General features: G+C 40.7%; 1 protein-coding gene across 1 annotated transcript; it reads left to right on the top strand.

The window, feature by feature from the left end:
• The first annotated feature begins 11,061 nt into the window (after positions 1–11,061).
• Positions 11,062–14,477, top strand: Snai2 (snail family transcriptional repressor 2). The gene is made up of 3 exons (NM_013035.2): positions 11,062–11,234; positions 11,903–12,448; positions 13,284–14,477. Exons 1-3 carry the CDS (start codon positions 11,156–11,158, stop codon positions 13,463–13,465), a joined length of 807 nt encoding a protein of 268 aa, NP_037167.1. The 5' UTR covers positions 11,062–11,155; the 3' UTR covers positions 13,466–14,477.
• The last annotated feature ends 3,107 nt before the right edge of the window (positions 14,478–17,584 follow it).

Below are 17,584 nucleotides of genomic sequence, written 5' to 3'. Positions count from 1 at the left end.
TGGTTTGCTGCTGGCATTCGCCTCTGTATTTGCTGTATTCTGGCTGTGTCTCTCAGGAGCGATCTACATCCGGCTCCTGTCGGTCTGCACTTCTTTGCTTCATCCATCTTGTCTAATTGGGTGGCTGTATATGTATGGGCCACATGTGGGGCAGGCTCTGAATGGGTGTTCCTTCAGTCTCTGTTTTAATCTTTGCCTCTCTCTTCCCTGCCAAGGGTATTCTTGTTCCCCTTTTAAAGAAGGAGTGAAGCATTCACATTTTGATCATCCGTCTTGAGTTTCATTTGTTCTAGGCATCTAGGGTAATTCAAGCATTTGCGATAATAGCCACTTATCAATGAGTGCATACCATGTATGTCTTTCTGTGATTGGGTTAGCTCACTCAGGATGATGTTTTCCAGTTCCAACCATTTGCCTACGAATTTCATAAAGCCGTTGTTTTTGATAGCTGAGTAATATTCCATTATGTAGATGTACCACATTTTCTGTATCCATTCCTCTGTTGAAGGGCATCTGGGTTCTTTCCAGCTTCTGGCTATTATAAATAAGGCTGCAATGAACATAGTGGAGCACGTGTCTTTTTTATATGTAGGGGCATCTTTTGGGTATATGCCCAAGAGAGGTATAGCTGGATCCTCAGGCAGTTCAATGTCCAATTTTCTGAGGATCCTCCAGACTGATTTCCAGAATGGTTGTACCAGTTTGCAATCCCACCAACAATGGAGGAGTGTTCCTCTTTCTCCACATCCTCGCCAGCATCTGTTGTCCCCTGAGTTTTTGATCATAGCCATTCTCACTGGTGTGAGGTGAAATCTCAGGGTTGTTTTGATTTGCATTTCCCTTATGACTAAAGATGTTGAACATTTCTTTAGGTGTTTCTCAGCCATTCGGCATTCCTCAGCTGTGAACTCTTTGTTTAGCTCTGAACCCCATTTTTTAATAGGGTTATTTGTTTCCCTGCGGTCTAACTTCTTGAGTTCTTTGTATATTTTGGATATAAGGCCTCTATCTGTTGTAGGATTGGTAAAGATCTTTTCCCAATCTGTTGGTTGCCGTTTTGTCCTAACCACCGTGTCCTTTGCCTTACAGAAGCTTTGTAGTTTTATGAGATCCCATTTGTCGATTCTTGATCTTAGAGCGTAAGCCATTGGTGTTTTGTTTAGGAAAATTTTTCCAGTGCCCATGTGTTCCAGATGCTTCCCTAGTTTTTCTTCTATTAGTTTGAGTGTGTCTGGTTTGATGTGGAGGTCCTTGATCCACTTGGACTTAAGCTTTGTACAGGGTGATTAGCATGGATCGATCTGCATTCTTCTACATGCTGACCTCAAGTTGAACCAGCACCATTTGCTGAAAATGCTATCTTTTTTCTATTGGATGGTTTTGGCTCCTTTGTCAAAAATCAAGTGACCATAGGTGTGTGGGTTCATTTCTGGGTCTTCAATTCTATTCCATTGGTCTATCTGTCTGTCTCTGTACCAATACCATGCAGTTTTTATCATTATTGCTCTGTGATACTGCTTGAGTTCAGGGATAGTGATTCCCCCTGAAGTCCTTTTATTGTTGAGGATAGCTTTAGCTATCCTGGGTTTTTTGTTATTCCAGATGAATTTGCAAATTGTTCTGTCTAACTCTTTGAAGAATTGGATTGGTATTTTGATGGGGATTGCATTGAATCTGTAGATCGCTTTTGGTAAAATGGCCATTTTTACTATATTAATCCTGCCAATCCATGAGCATGGGAGATCTTTCCATCTTCTGAGGTCTTCTTCAATTTCCTTCTTCAGTGTCTTGTAGTTCTTATTGTACAGATCTTTTACTTGCTTGGTTAAAGTCACACCGAGGTACTTTATATTATTTGGGTCTATTATGAAGGGTATCGTTTCCCTAATTTCTTTCTCGGCTTGTTTCTCTTTTGTGTAGAGGAAGGCTATTGATTTATTTGAGTTAATTTTATACCCAGCCACTTTGCTGAAGTTGTTTATCAGCTTTAGTAGTTCTCTGGTGGAACTTTTGGGATCACTTAAATATACTATCATATCATCTGCAAACAGTGATATTTTGACCTCTTCTTTTCCGATCTGTATCCCCTTGACCTCCTTTTGTTGTCTGATTGCTCTGGCTAGAACTTCAAGAACTATATTGAATAAGTAGGGAGAGAGTGGGCAGCCTTGTCTAGTCCCTGATTTTAGTGGGATTGCTTCGAGTTTCTCTCCATTTAGTTTAATGTTAGCAACTGGTTTGCTGTATATGGCTTTTACTATGTTTAGGTATGGGCCTTGAATTCCTATTCTCTCCAGGACTTTTATCATGAAGGAGTGTTGAATTTTGTCAAATGCTTTCTCAGCGTCTAATGAAATGATCATGTGGTTTTGTTCTTTCAGTTTGTTTATATAATGGATCACGTTGATGGTTTTCCGTATATTAAACCATCCCTGCATGCCTGGGATGAAGCCTACTTGGTCATGGTGGATGATTGTTTTGATGTGCTCTTGGTTTCGGTTTGCCAGAATTTTGTTGAGTATTTTTGCATCGATATTCATAAGGGAAATTGGTCTGAACTTCTCTTTCTTTGTTGTGTCTTTGTGTGGTTTAGGTATAAGAGTAATTGTGGCTTCGTAGAAGGTATTCGGTAGTGATCCATCTGTTTCAATTTTGTGGAATAGTTTGGATAATATTGGTATGAGGTCTTCTATGAAGGTTTGGTAGAATTCTGCACTAAACTCGTCTGGACCTGGGCTCTTTTTGGTTGGGAGACCTTTAATGACTGCTTCTATTTCCTTAGGAGTTATGGGGTTGTTTAACTGGTTTATCTGTTCCTGATTTAACTTCGGTACCTGGTATCTGTCTAGGAAATTATCCATTTCCTGAAGATTTTCAAGTTTTGTTGAATATATGTTTTTATAGTAAGATCTGATGATTTTTTGAATTTCCTCTGAATCTGTTGTTATGTCTCCCTTTTCATTTCTGATTTTGTTAATTTGGACGCACTCTCTGTGTCCTCTCATTAGTCTGGCTAAGGGTTTATGTATCTTGTTGATTTTCTCAAAGAACCAACTTTTGGTTCTGTTGATTCTTTCTATGGTCCATTTTGTTTCTACTTGGTTGATTTCCGCTCTGAGTTTGATTATTTCCTGCCTTCTACTCCTCCTGGGTGTATGTGCTTCTTTTTGTTCTAGAGCTTTTAGGTGTGCTGTCAAGCTGCTGACATATGCTCTTTCCTGTTTCTTTCTGCAGGCACTCAGCGCTCTGAGTTTTCCTCTTAGCACAGCTTTCATTGTGTCCCATAAGTTTGGGTATGTTGTACCTTCATTTTCATTAAATTCTAAAAAGTTTTTAATTTCTTTCTTTATTTCTTCCTTGACCAGGTTATCATTGAGTAGAGCATTGTTCAATTTCCAAGTGTATGTGGGCATTCTTCCTTGATTGTTATTGAAGACCAGTTTTAGGCCGTGGTGGTCCGATAGCACGCATGGGATTATTTCTATCTTTCTGTACCTGTTGAGGCCCGTTTTTTGACCAATTATATGGTCAATTTTGGAGAAAGTACCATGAGGAGCTGAGAAGAAGGTATATCCTTTTGCTTTAGGATAGAATGTTCTATAAATATCCGTTAAGTCCATTTGGCTCATGACTTCTCTTAGTCTGTCGACATCTCTGTTCAATTTCTGTTTCCATAATCTGTCCATTGATGAGAGTGGGGTGTTGAAATCTCCCACTATTATTGTGTGAGGTGCAATGTGTGTTTTGAGCTTTAGTAAGGTTTCTTTTACGTATGTAGGTGCCCTTGTATTTGGGGCATAGATATTTAGGATTGAGAGTTCATCTTGGTGGATTTTTCCTTGGATGAATATGAAGTGTCCTTCCTTATCTTTTTTGATGACTTTTAATTGAAAATTGATTTTATTTGATATTAGAATGGCTACTCCAGCTTGCTTCTTCTGACCATTTGCTTGGAAAATTGTTTTCCAGCCTTTCACTCTGAGGTAATGTCTGTCTTTGTCTCTGAGGTGTGTTTCCTGTAGGCAGCAGAATGCAGGGTCCTCGTTGAGTATCCAGTTTGTTAATCTATGTCTTTTTATTGGGGAGTTGAGGCCATTGATGTTGAGAGATATTAAGGAATAGTGATTATTGCTTCCTGTTATATTCATATTTGGATGTGAGGTTATGTTTGTGTGCTTTTCTTCTCTTTGTTTTGTTGCCAAGATGATTAGTTTCTTGCTTCTTCTAGGGTATAGCTTGCCTCCTTATGTTGGGCTTTACCCTTTATTATCCTTTGTAGTGCTGGATTTGTAGAAAGATATTGTGTAAATTTGGTTTTGTCATGGAATATCTTGGTTTCTCCATCAATGTTAATTGAGAGTTTTGCTGGATACAGTAACCTGGGCTGGCATTTGTGTTCTCTTAGGGTCTGTATGACATCAGTCCAGGATCTTCTGGCCTTCATAGTTTCTGGCGAGAAGTCTGGTGTGATTCTGATAGGTCTGCCTTTATATGTTACTTGACCTTTTTCCCTTACTGCTTTTAATATTCTTTCTTTATTTTGTGCGTTTGGTGTTTTGACTATTATGTGACGGGAGGTGTTTCTTTTCTGGTCCAATCTATTTGGAGTTCTGTAGGCTTCTTGTATGCCTATGGGTATCTCTTTTTTTAGATTAGGGAAGTTTTCTTCTATGATTTTGTTGAAGATATTTACTGGTCCTTTGAGCTGGGAGTCTTCACTCTCTTCTATACCTATTATCCTTAGGTTTGATCTTCTCATTGAGTCCTGGATTTCCTGTATGTTTTGGACCAGTAGCTTTTTCTGCTTTACATTATCTTTGACAGTTGAGTCAATGATTTCTATGGAATCTTCTGCTCCTGATATTCTCTCTTCCATCTCTTGTATTCTGTTGGTGAAGCTTGTATCTACAGCTCCTTGTCTCTTCTTTTGGTTTTCTATATCCAGGGTTGTTTCCATGTGTTCTTTCTTGATTGCTTCTATTTCCATTTTTAATTCCTTCAACTGTTTGATTGTGTTTTCCTGGAATTCTTTCAGGGATTTTTGCGATTCCTCTCTGTAGGCTTCTACTTGTTTATTAATGTTTTCCTGTGTTTCCCTAAGGGAGTTCTTCACATCTTTCTTGAAGTCCTCCAGCATCATGATCAAATATGATTTTGAAACTAGATCTTGCTTTTCTGGTGTGTTTGGATATTCCATGTTTGTTTTGGTGGGAGAATTGGGCTCCGATGATGCCAAGTAGTCTTGGTTTCTGTTGCTTGGGTTCCTGCGCTTGCCTCTCGCCATGAGATTATCTCTAGTGTTACTTTGTTCTGCTATTTCTGACAGTGGCTAGACTGTCCTATAAGCCTGTGTGTCAGGAGTGCTGTAGACCTGTTTTCCTGTTTTCTTTCAGCCAGTTATGGGAACAGAGTGTTCTGCTTTCGGGTGTGTAGTTTTTCCTCTCTACAGGTCTTCAGCTGTTCCTGTGGGCCTGTGTCTTGAGTTCACCAGGCAGCTTTCTTGCAGAAGAAAAGTTGGTCTTACCTGTGGTCCCGAGGCTCAAGTTCGCTCGTGGGGTGCTGCCCACGGGCTCTCTGCGGCGGCAGCAACCAGGAAGACCTGTGCCGCCCCTTCCGGGAGCTTCAGTGCACCAGGGTTCCAGATGGCCTTTGGTGTTTTCCTCTGGCGTCCGAGATGTATGTACAGAGATCAGTCTCTTCTGGTTTCCCAGGCTTGTCTGCCTCTCTGAAGGTTTAGCTCTCCCTCCCACGGGATTTGGGTGCAGAGAACTGTTTATCCGGTCTGTTTCCTTCAGGGTCCGGCGGTGTCTCAGGCAGGGGTCCTGCCGCTCCTGGGCCCTCCCCCACGGGAGCCCAGAGGCCTTATATGGTTTCCTCTTGGGCCAGGGATGTGGGCAGGGGTGAGCAGTGTTGGTGGTCTCTTCCGCTCTGCAGCCTCAGGAGTGCCCACCTGACCACGAGGTTGGGTCTCTCTCTCACAGGGTCTGGGAGCAGAGAGCTGCTGCGGGTCGGGATCCGAGGGTGTGGGACTTCCGGTAAACACAGAACGTGCCCGGTCCTAGAGGAATTCTGCTTCCGTGTGTCCCAAGCTCACCAGGCAGCTTTCTTGCAGCAGAAAAGTTGGTCTTACCTGTGGTCCCGAGGCTCAAGTTCGCTCGTGGGGTGCTGCCCACGGGCTCTCTGCAGCGGCAGCAACCAGGAAGACCTGTGCCGCCCCTTCCGGGAGCTTCAGTGCACCAGGGTTCCAGATGGTCTTTGCCTTTTTCCTCTGGCGTCCGAGATGTGTGTGCAGGGAGCAGTCTCTTATGGTTTCCCAGGCTTGTCTGCCTCTCTGAAGGTTTAGCTCTCCCTCCCACGGGATTTGGGTGCAGAGAACTGTTTATCTGGTCTGTGTCCTTCAGGGTCCGGCGGTGTCTCTGGCAGGGGTCCTGCCGCTCCTGGGCCCTCCCCCACGGGAGCCCCGAGGCCTTATACAGTTTCCTCTTGGGCCAGGGATGTGGGCAGGGGTGAGCAGTGTTGGTGGTCTCTTCCGCTCTGCAGCCTCAGGAGTGCCCACCTGACCAGGTGGTTGGGTCTCTCTCTCACAGGGTCTGGGAGCAGAGATATTTGTAATTTTCTAAGAAGATGGAAAATAATCATTGATTTTCTTTATTAGCAAATCTGGTCAAAACATTTTATAAAAATATTTCTTTATAGAGATGTCTTTGGATGTACAAGCTACATTTTGATTATGCCAAAACTATATTCACTCATAAAGTAACAATAACTTGTGGTGTAATATCACATGGCAAGTTTTAAAGTTACGGACATACAAACGAATTTAAAACAAGCAATGTTTATTTAAAATTGTAGTGATTAAAAATTAGGATGTTTTATGTAGTCATGTCAACCTCTTTTCCACTAGGTGGCAGATGCTGTCAAGAAGTTAGAGAAAAGAAAAGAAAGCGCTATCACTTCCAAAGCTGACCAATAGGTGTCTCTTTGCAACCACGTATCTCTGAGCCCACATATAAAATCCAGGCAGGTATAACATTTTCCAGTCTTTCTTGTTCATGGATAGACAGCATCATTGTTACCTGCAGAAGTGCAAACCAAGCACTAAAGAGGTGAGCTCGAGGTGAAGGACTATTCACGTTGTCTCTACCCAGCAGGAAAGGAAACCATTAAACTCTAAAGAGGAAAAAAGAGATTAAATACAGATGAGTAGCAGAACACACCCTATAAAAATGTTTTATTCAAGTAAGGAAGAATCCCTATTTAAAAGATCTTGAATAGTGCTGACCAAATGTGCATGTATTTACCCAACTAGTAGGGTTCCTGCTCACTCCAGAGAGACAGATCGACAAAGTTAGTAGATATGGGTCTAGTGAATGTTTCCTTGTGAATACACAGAAAATTATAAAACCCCTTAATCAGGGGATAGCATCCTAATATCATTTTCATAGGCATTGTTTTTATCCCAAATTCAATGTGCAAATGTGCACACATATAGAAGTGTGTCTAGTTTTAATGACATGAAAAACATGATCTGTCTGTCTCTCTCTCTCTCCCCCCATGTGTGTATATATAATTTTTCCATAATATAAAATTCAAAGTATATAAGCAGAATACTGCATGGCCACAGGATTCTGCTAAATTTGCCTCTTATGCTAGAGAATATTTATCTTGTAAATTTATCTCCTAAATTTAATTATTATGTGTAATTAGAATGATTTCACATAGAGAAGCCCAGATACTAGAAGGAAAGGTTATTTCTATAATTTTAAGGGATAGTTTACTTTATCAGAGATTGAGTTGATTTAAAATTAAGGAATGAAAATATATTTCTAAATTCCATATGTAAACATGTGCAAATCCACAAAGGACATCACACCATTCTTAATAAATCTCCAGTTAATAATACAAAAAATTTATTCCTATTTAGTAGATTTTAAAATCATTAGTACTTTGTGGTAATCTCCAGATGCTACAGACAAACCAATGACTTTTCATCACTTCACGTTGTTCACAACAGGTACTAATTATCCAGTCACGTGCTGTGCCTCCAAAGAGGGACGGGCACAGCACTATATAGGATATCCTATTTCCTCATGCCTAGGTATTTCACCTGAAAGTAGATTGACTTCATTTTCTTAACATAGCAGACAGCCTCCATTCACTATCTTTCTATATATGTGTGTGTATAGTATAAATACCAGCTATTCCAAACAAGGCATTTCTCTGCTGGAAGGAACATGACCACCATTTCTTCCCTGGAAAGAAAGAAAGAAAGAAAGAAAGAAAGAAAGAAAGGAAGGAAGAAAGAAAGAAAGAAAGAGAGAAAGAAAGAAAGAGAGAAAGAAAGAAGGACATGAAGGAAAACAGAGCCAGGAGCCAGGAGAGAAAAGTACCCCAGGAATCAAGGAAGTCTTATGGAAAAGACTCAAATCATCTTGGTCAGCTACTCTAGAAAGTACAGGAAATTAGAGGATGAAAGAAATGAGATGGTATGAACTTCCTAGGGTCCCATGAGATCCAGGAATTAATTTTATGGAAAACACGTCAAGATTATCTTCCAGTAGGTTTAAGCCTGAAGAGAAGTTATGAGGCCCACTAAAAAGACCAAAGGAATTTGTGACCCTTTCTTTCCTTAGATTACATTTTAAAATCAAAATGTCCTTAATTTAACTTACCTAGTCTGACTTGGCTGGGGTTTTCTTCCACAAGAAGTATCTCTCTTATAAGTTATTTCTATAACCTACCTAATTAAGGAACATCAGTTTCTTTCCAGCTTAGGACTAATTTCTTGCATTAGGAAGGGGCTACCAGCCATTACATTAACTTGTATTAATCTATCTGTCTGTCTGTCTGCCTATCTATCTATCGATCTATCTATCTACCTACCTACCTATCTCTGCATGTCTGTATGTGTCTGTCTGTCTCTCAGTCTCTCTTTATATCTATTTCTCTCCATTTATATGAATACAGAATGAAGCATTTAAAAAGCTCTGTTGTCTAAGGAAAGATCTCTGCCCTGCACAAACAAAATCTTGTAGTCAGTGACCAAAGGCAGCACCCCAATCCACTGAAGTCTGAAGGGAGAAACTGTTATAACAGAATCCTCCCAGCTGGCCTTGAGTATGAAGAACTCCCATTCTTGCATTTTCACTATATCAGTTTAATATCAATTGTCCTTTGCTGTGCCCAAGCAGATCTCTTGTTTACTGCAATTCATGTCATCAGCTGGTGGACTCTCACCCTCTGGCTGTGGAACATATCTCACATAGGTAAGGCATGAAACAGACTAGTCGAGAGCTCAACCCTGGCTGGCACAATCTGGAACACATAGGTTACTTGACTGCAATCTGTAATTTAGCGCCCACCCCTGGGTCCTTGAGCACAGAGGGGCTGGTTTCCCTGTTTCTAATTCACTGGTTCTTTTGTAAAGCACAATAAATGTCTATTAATTTTTAAAATTGCAACAACTCACTTCAGCAGGTTATCTTTGTGTTACAGTTTTCAGTAAATACTTAACCACACTCTGGCATTCCTTGTTGTCATGTGGCTTTGTGCTCTCTCTCAATATTAGATCTCTAACACATGGTGTATTTTACTGGAAATTAGGTTGAAGGAGCAGGAAATCTTGCCTCTAAAGCAGGTGCCTGAATCTGAGCAAACCCACTAGAAACAGGCCAGCTCAGACCCCAGCTCCGATCCATACTCACCGTAGCTTGGGAAGAAATCTAATACATTTTCAGTTCCCTTAATATAAGGATTCATATAAATTCCTTTCTGTATTTGACATTTAAATCACTGACTATTGTAAAGAGAAAGAGGAATCATTGACATTAACTCAGGAAGTCTGTGGCTTTACCCCTCCCCTGCTCACACTCCCATTTTCTCATCCCCAGATTAAGAAGTTATGCTGCCTGACAATGCACTTTTTTCTTGCAAGTCTCAACATTGCTGGTGGTATTCTGTTTCCGATGTTTTCTTCTAGCACCTGTTAGGGGAAAAATGGTTATATGGGGGTGGGGAGGTGGGGGAATTGGATTCTGCAGTTTTGTTGAAAAAGAGTCAGCTAACATAGAAATAAACAGAGGTGTCTGTGGGCATGGTGAAAAGTACAGTTTTAAAAGGAATCACTTCAGAGTATTTTTATACCTATCCCTATGTGCAAATGCAAGTGATCAGCTGACTGCTGGACTACCGAAACTGTCAGTCAAGAAGTAACTTGGCAAAAAGGACTCTTTGTCATCTTTTAATGCAAACCAGGGGTGGAGTAGGAGGAGGGGGAGGCTGTTGAAGACTCTTACTAAATAAAACACCATTAAATAGCAGCAGACACTATTTAAGAATTGTCAGTAGAGATTCATAAATGCTTTTTTTTTCTATCACTAAACTACCATGTGCTGCGAAGGGAGGAAATCTTGTCACGTGTCTTCATCAGCACTTCCCATGCTTCTTCCAGAGTTTGCCTATTATCGGAATCTACACCAGCCTTCCCTTTCATCTTTGCACTCTTCCAGTTACTGGGATCGACTGAAAGGCATTGCTTTCAAGTGTCTAACGCAGCGATCAGCAAGTTAACTTTCTGGCACGCTGCCCTAGATCTGCTGTGGCAGCTGCGGGGAGCCTTCATCTCATTTTCCCAAAACCAAGGGCCTACAGCTGCCTTGTGCAATAAACCCCCTCCAAAATCACTTCCAAATATAGGCTCTCTGGCCGCTAGGGGCTGCGCGGTCCTCCTTCCTTCCCGCCCTCGCGGAGCCCGCAGTGCCCACGTCAGGAACCCAGGTCGCCCTCGGGCGGCTCGCGGAAACCCGTGCCCGCAGTGCTCGAGAGCCGGGGTTTCCTTTCTTGAAAACATTAAATGTATTTTGAGCCTCCCCTGAATGCCATAAACAGTCCGTTTTGAACCAGAATAATTTAGTCCAGCAGATTCTTCCTCTATTAACAGCTGTTCCAGAAGGAGGAGCTGAAATCGGAGCCTCTTGGCTGTGATTGGCTGCTTCTAGCAAAAGCCAGGGAGAAACCGCCTCCCGCCCGGGGAGCTCAGTCGGGCGGGCAGCGGGCGGCCTCAGAGGCGTCTGCCTGTCCCCGCCGCACCTGAGCCACCGCGATGCGATAGGACCGCCGCCGGGACCGTTATCCGCCGTGCCCGCCCGCCGCCACCATGCCGCGCTCCTTCCTCGTCAAGAAACATTTCAACGCCTCCAAGAAGCCCAACTACAGCGAACTGGACACACACACAGGTACAAACTCGCTCTAAATCTGTGCGCGAGCAAACCGCGGTTCCATTGCTTTACTCGGAGCACACACCGGGCTGCTCTCCTTTCAGTGCTGTGCTAAAACTGTCCTTGGAGTCTCTTGATTACCTAGGTCAAGCTTTAATTCAAAACATTTGAGCTCTTTGCTGACAAGGAAAGCCTCTTTCCAGTCGGTTGTGCAGAATGGTTCCCCAAGCCCGTGTGCACACCTAAGCACTGCACGGACGTGAGCTCAAGCGTCCCTGTGCCCGGGCAGTTACCTCCTGGAGCAGAGCCCTGGAGAAGGCAGCTTGATTCGTGTGTCATTACCCCACATGCACAGCACAGCTAAAGTAGCCCATGCGTAAAATGAAAAGCAACTTTACAAAAAGTTTTAAAATATTGGCTAGTAGTTCGTTCTAAATTGGGACAGCAAAGCTAGTCCAGAATGAAGGTTGGGAACAGTCAGGGCAACTGTCAGCTTGCACAAGGACGGTAAGCTCAGGTGAAGGAAGATTTTTCTCTTCATGTGTGTCCTTGTAAGGCTGTCTTCACTCCAGAGTCTTCTACGGAATCTCCTGTGTGTTGTTATGCGCTCCCTCAGACTGTGTACATATATTTATGAAATACTTTGCCTTAATATTCCTTTCTTTCCTTCCTTTTCTTTCTTCCAGTGATCATTTCTCCATACCTCTGTGAGAGCTACCCCATGCCTGTCATACCAAAACCAGAGATCCTCACCTCAGGAGCGTACAGCCCTATAACTGTATGGACATCAGCAGTTCCATTCCACTCCCCTCTGCCCAGCGGCCTTTCTCCTCTTACTGGATACTCCTCATCTTTGGGGCGTGTAAGCCCCCTGCCTTCATCTGACACTTCATCCAAGGATCACAGTGGTTCAGAAAGTCCCATTAGTGACGAAGAGGAGAGACTCCAGCCCAAGCTTTCAGACCCCCATGCCATTGAAGCTGAGAAGTTTCAGTGCAATTTATGCAATAAGACCTATTCTACTTTCTCTGGTCTGGCCAAACATAAGCAGCTGCACTGTGATGCCCAGGCTAGGAAATCGTTCAGCTGCAAATACTGTGACAAGGAATATGTGAGCCTGGGTGCCCTGAAGATGCACATTCGGACCCACACGTTGCCTTGTGTCTGCAAGATCTGTGGCAAGGCTTTCTCCAGACCCTGGCTGCTTCAAGGACACATTAGAACACACACTGGTAAGGAAAATGTAGAAAACAATGCCTCTCAGCTCAAACAGTGGTGTGGTGGAGCTGTCTGTGGGGTGTCTGGAGGTACTGACAGGGGGTGCTTTTCATGAGGTGAACCACTGATTGTTGCTTTCTGCTCAAAAGCTTGTTAGAACAGCAAATGATCCATTCCAGCCTCTGCTCCAGGGACTGTAAACAGCATTTAGACTTTGGAAGTACATCCAGGAGATTTGGTCTCAAAGATCAGTTAGAAAGCAAGATCCAGGTACTTGATGTGTGTTCTGCAGAACTGCCCCCTGGTAGTCAATAAATACAAATGCCTGGCTCCTAGTGTTGATTTGATAAGCAGAGGGGGTTCCTATAGTTTTTTTTTGGCTACAGTTTTTGCTATGAATTCTGCCAACTCTTGAGTAAATGAGACTAAATTGGATCTGGCTGTTTGTTTCATTTTCTGTTGCTGGTTTAAAAAAAACCCTTAGCATAAAACCATATTCAGGGAGTCATGGCATTTATCCAGTCTTAGTCATAGTACATAATACATACTGGAAATGGAGGGAGCCACTTATCATTGCTGCACCTGTTGAAGCAGAAACCCTTAGCAAGAGAAAGCCCTTAATTTTGAATGTGTTCCTATCTGGCAGAATTGAAGCTGTTTGGCTGATATTTTGAAATTTTGTTTTAAAAGGCCAAATAGGAATATAACATAACAGGGGATGGATATGATCAAGCTATGATAATTCTTATTCTTCTGATAAACTACTGTTGATGCTCATTAATATTATTTGATTTTGTGTCCTATAAAAAACTGACTGTCCTTTATTTTTCCTTACCCCACCTCAAACAGGGGAAAAGCCTTTCTCTTGCCCTCACTGCAATAGAGCTTTTGCAGACAGATCAAACCTGAGGGCACATCTGCAGACCCACTCTGATGTAAAGAAATACCAGTGCAAAAACTGCTCCAAAACCTTCTCCAGAATGTCGCTTCTGCATAAACATGAGGAATCTGGCTGCTGTGTGGCACACTGAGTGGCGCAACCAGTGTTTACTCAAACAGAATGCATTTCTTCACTCCAATGACAAATGACAAATGAAAGTCCAAAGACATTTTCTCATGTGCTCACCAACCAAATAATATACATAAAAACACAAAAGACACACACACACACACACACACACACACACACACCCTACAGAACAGAATCTATGTACTTAAAGTTAATCTATTCTATGTGAAGTTTAAAATTTATTTACTGACAGCTAAATTGAAACATAAGAATCTTTCTTTTTAAAGATGAAGTGAAAAGCACATCACATCTTTTCTTACTAAGAAAGAATACAGAGGTTTACACTGCTGCCAAACCATTTCAACCAAAAGGAACAGTATTACTTCTTAATAGAATTGTAATAGTGTTTCCAAGAGTAAGAGAATCTGCCAGACACTATCTCAGGTGCCTTACAAAGTACTCCAAGTTTACTTCCTTACTTGTCTGATGCCTGGTTGTCACCGGTGAATGAAAGCCTTTTCTGGATTACCTACAATGCTTTAAAACTATATTATAAAGAGGAAAAAAGCAGGAAAAAGAACAGAACACAAGAGAATGTATTAAAGTATTCTTATTTTGTTTCATTTTTGCCATGTGTGCCTTGGAAGAGGAGGGAAGGACAAACTTCAAACATTCCTGGTGCGTGTCCCATGTCTTTCTTTAAAAAAAAGAATCTTAGTGTTTTATAAGACAAAGTAATGAAAATGTTCAAAAGAGTTTCTTAGACATTCAGTAATGTACTCAGACTTTTGAAACTTCATATGACGGATGCAATAACAATGCCCCTCCAAGTGCCTGTTTTAATGAATTCTGTAGTTGATGAATTGATGTAAATTTGTGTTTATTTTTATATGACTGAATGAACTCTGTATAAAAGTGAGGTGTGGTTTATAGCCATGCCTATATTCAACCAGAATACTTTTGAAATCAATGTCCTTTTTAAAAAAAAAACTTTCGAGGTCTCTTTTTTTACAATAAACATTTTTGACTTAAAAGTGATTACTCATATACTTTTTTCCAAAACTCTATTGCTTTAATATTGAATACTATGCTAACTTTTATTTCTTGATTTAATAAGAGAAAACATAATGGTATTTTTAAACATATAAAGAATTCATGTACAGTAGCAGAGTGGCGCAGCGGAAGCGTTCATGAAGAATTCATGTTAGGTTATAATAAACTGTCTTTCTTAAAGGCACTATCACATTCAAGAGATCATGGTGGTAATTGTTTGCAAGTTATAACAAGCACCATATTTGGGGGCAACAATCATGTTGATAGTCAAAAACTTTTTCAAACCATTTTAATGTTAACTTTACTTAATTCATAAAAACAAGTTATAATCATTTATGTTTTTTGTATGTCATTGAAATAGTTTAAGATTTTTAAAAATATTAATAAGGTAAGTAAGAAAAATGAAAAGACTGAATGAATGGAGTTATCATAAATAATACATATTGTAAAATTAAGCCTTGTGAATAAAAGCCCATCAGTAGTGATGTCAGTAATATATGCAGGTGGCTTCGGGGTTAAACTAGAAAACTGGTGTCCTTTTAGGGTACCTGATCAAATTGAGCAAGCTTCCGCCCAACCCCAGGATGTACTTTATAAAATATTATCTAGTCATACGTTCCATAGTCAAGCTAATGTTCTCTAAATCAATATGTGAGTTTCCTAACCTTATGACACTTTGCTAGGTACCAGAGCATGTATATGAACCCTATCTTGCAGCCTATATTGAAAGTAATTCTCATTGCTATTAACTGCCAATTTCAGAACTTGTAAAATCTTCTTTTAATATTTTTGTTGTACAGGCAAAATCTGGCAGTAATATGTGAAAAGATATTGGTAATAGAGCACTAGCCTGGAACAATAATAAATGCTAAGCTGGGGCTTTCCTCACTGAGTATTTTTTTCATTTACGTTTTAACCTTGCTTAAAACTACTATGAGTTTCATGAAAATTGCCAGTTGATAATTGTACTTTTTAATTGTTTGGATATCTCAGGCCATAGTTCTCAAAGGCCAAATTATCTGGCACAACAGATTATGGGAGTAAAGCAATAGGCTGTATCCCTTCCCTGGGGTGTTATAAAGTTACTTTAGAAAGCCAACTGAATTATGTATACCTGGGACAGAAATAGTGCATAGCATCTGAGAGTCTCCAGGCCAGCCAATTCTAGGACCATCTTGAGAAAAGGAGCTATGAATCATGCCTCTGCTAAAGCTCTTGGGGCTATCTCAGTTTCAGGAGACCTATTTACCCCAATTTCCATTTCTCACTGGTTAGCTATAGGCAAACAATTCCTGGTGTCAAAATTTAAGCAGCTAACTTCTAAGGAGTGATATTTGTTCATTACTTTAATTCCTCAGTGAAAGAATATATTTTGCAATATATTCCCACTATTATGAGTTCATTCTTTTATGAGTTCATTCTTAATTAGAATATTATGGTTTTAGAAAAATATCATGGGTCTGAGGGAACAGTAGATATTAGAATAATCTTTAAATACACCAGAATTTATACCTATGATGGCTTTGACTATACAAGCTCTTTTAAGGTCCCCAAAGCTTCTGAAATGTTCTGTTCTGTTCCACTCATGCCAGGGACTCATTGAGTAACACACTTGTGGCACATCGTTCTTTTTCAACACATGGGCCATTTTTGTGTGGAATCTCTGGGGCTTCTGCATAGCAATGTCTTTTAATAATAGTATATGAATTGGTTGAAAAACCAACAGAAGTAAAGCTTACAGAGTCAAATGAAATTCACTATATTTTCTCATTACTAAAGAGTTATGATAACTTTCAAGAAAACCCTTGCCTCCATTTACTTTATAGCATTACTGCAAACTTGGGGTCACACTGTACCTTAGTTTCCTAAAGCACAAAATATTAACAGATACTCAGTACCATAAATTAAAAACTGAAGATCCCTGGCACTAATGTCTCTACAAGAATCTTACTGCTGTTATTTAATCTTTACTATGTGCATATCACTATGAAAATAGTACATATTGATGCTGTACATATATTCGTGCATGTGATTTGCCATGGTAACAACACAAGAGTATTGCTATTTCACCAATACAGGTACAAAACTCCATTGAAAATGGGGCCAAGTAGTAAAAGAAACAAGGTACAGAACAGAAATCCATACCTAGATTTTTCAGCTTCCAAGTATCTCTACTTTCCACACCTTGAAAATGAGGAAACTTGTCCACCTTCACTTAGCATAGTGATATATACATTATGGGTCTGAGAGAGAACTTTGGTAAGGAAGACAATGGTAATGTCCTGAAATGCAATGTTTTAATGTTATATTTAGGAGCTATCATAATTCAAGAATTATACTATGGATATAAAAAGTCTCCTCCATGTTGTAGACTTTCTGCAGGCTGCTCCTGCTCCAGCCTGGGCCCCACTTGCTGTCCACACAGCAAAATGTCAGGCTGACATCTCACATGGGAGCCCATTTCGTCTGCCCAGTTCTCTGTGGAGATGAAAAGCAGCTGGTCTCCATCCTCTGTACATTAACACTTCATCCTCTGAAGGCCACTGCTACTCCCTCCCACACCCACACTCCTCAAGCTGCTTTTATCTTTTCAGACAGAAAAGTCTTTCGAGCTAAACAGCCATTTCTTTCCCCCTAAAATATGGACATTTTGGTGTAACAAAACAATCATAATTTTGAAAAATGTAAGGCTTTTCTGGATCACATCTTAGGAATTATCCCTGTTTAGATATAGAAAACATTTTAACTAAGTTAATTTGAATACTCTGCCATCTAGGGAAGAACTAATTTTCAAATAGAATGATTTTTTTTGTCATAGAGGACAATGAAGCTACAACATCCTCTTTACCTAAGATAGCTGTGTGGGGATACTCTGAAATCCTATCTTAAGCAGTAAATGTGCAAGATTTAATAATGAAGGGAATGGATAGTGTGCAGTGGGTCCAGGTCCTTAACCCTCCAGGAAGTAATCATTCCTATGAGGAAAGCACATGCACAAATCAGCAAGCCTGGCAGCTTTTCCTCTGTGGCACCAGGCCAGACTCCTGAACAATGAGAAATTAGCAGAGGAAATGGCAGCACATCCCTG

The sequence above is a fragment of the Rattus norvegicus genome, chromosome 11, assembly GCF_021556685.1.
Source record: "Rattus norvegicus strain SHRSP/BbbUtx chromosome 11, alternate assembly SHRSP_T2T, whole genome shotgun sequence".
In the NCBI taxonomy this organism is placed as follows: domain Eukaryota; kingdom Metazoa; phylum Chordata; class Mammalia; order Rodentia; family Muridae; genus Rattus; species Rattus norvegicus.
The sequence above is the reverse complement of the archived record's forward strand: the minus strand, read 5'-3'. Positions and strand labels throughout refer to the sequence as shown.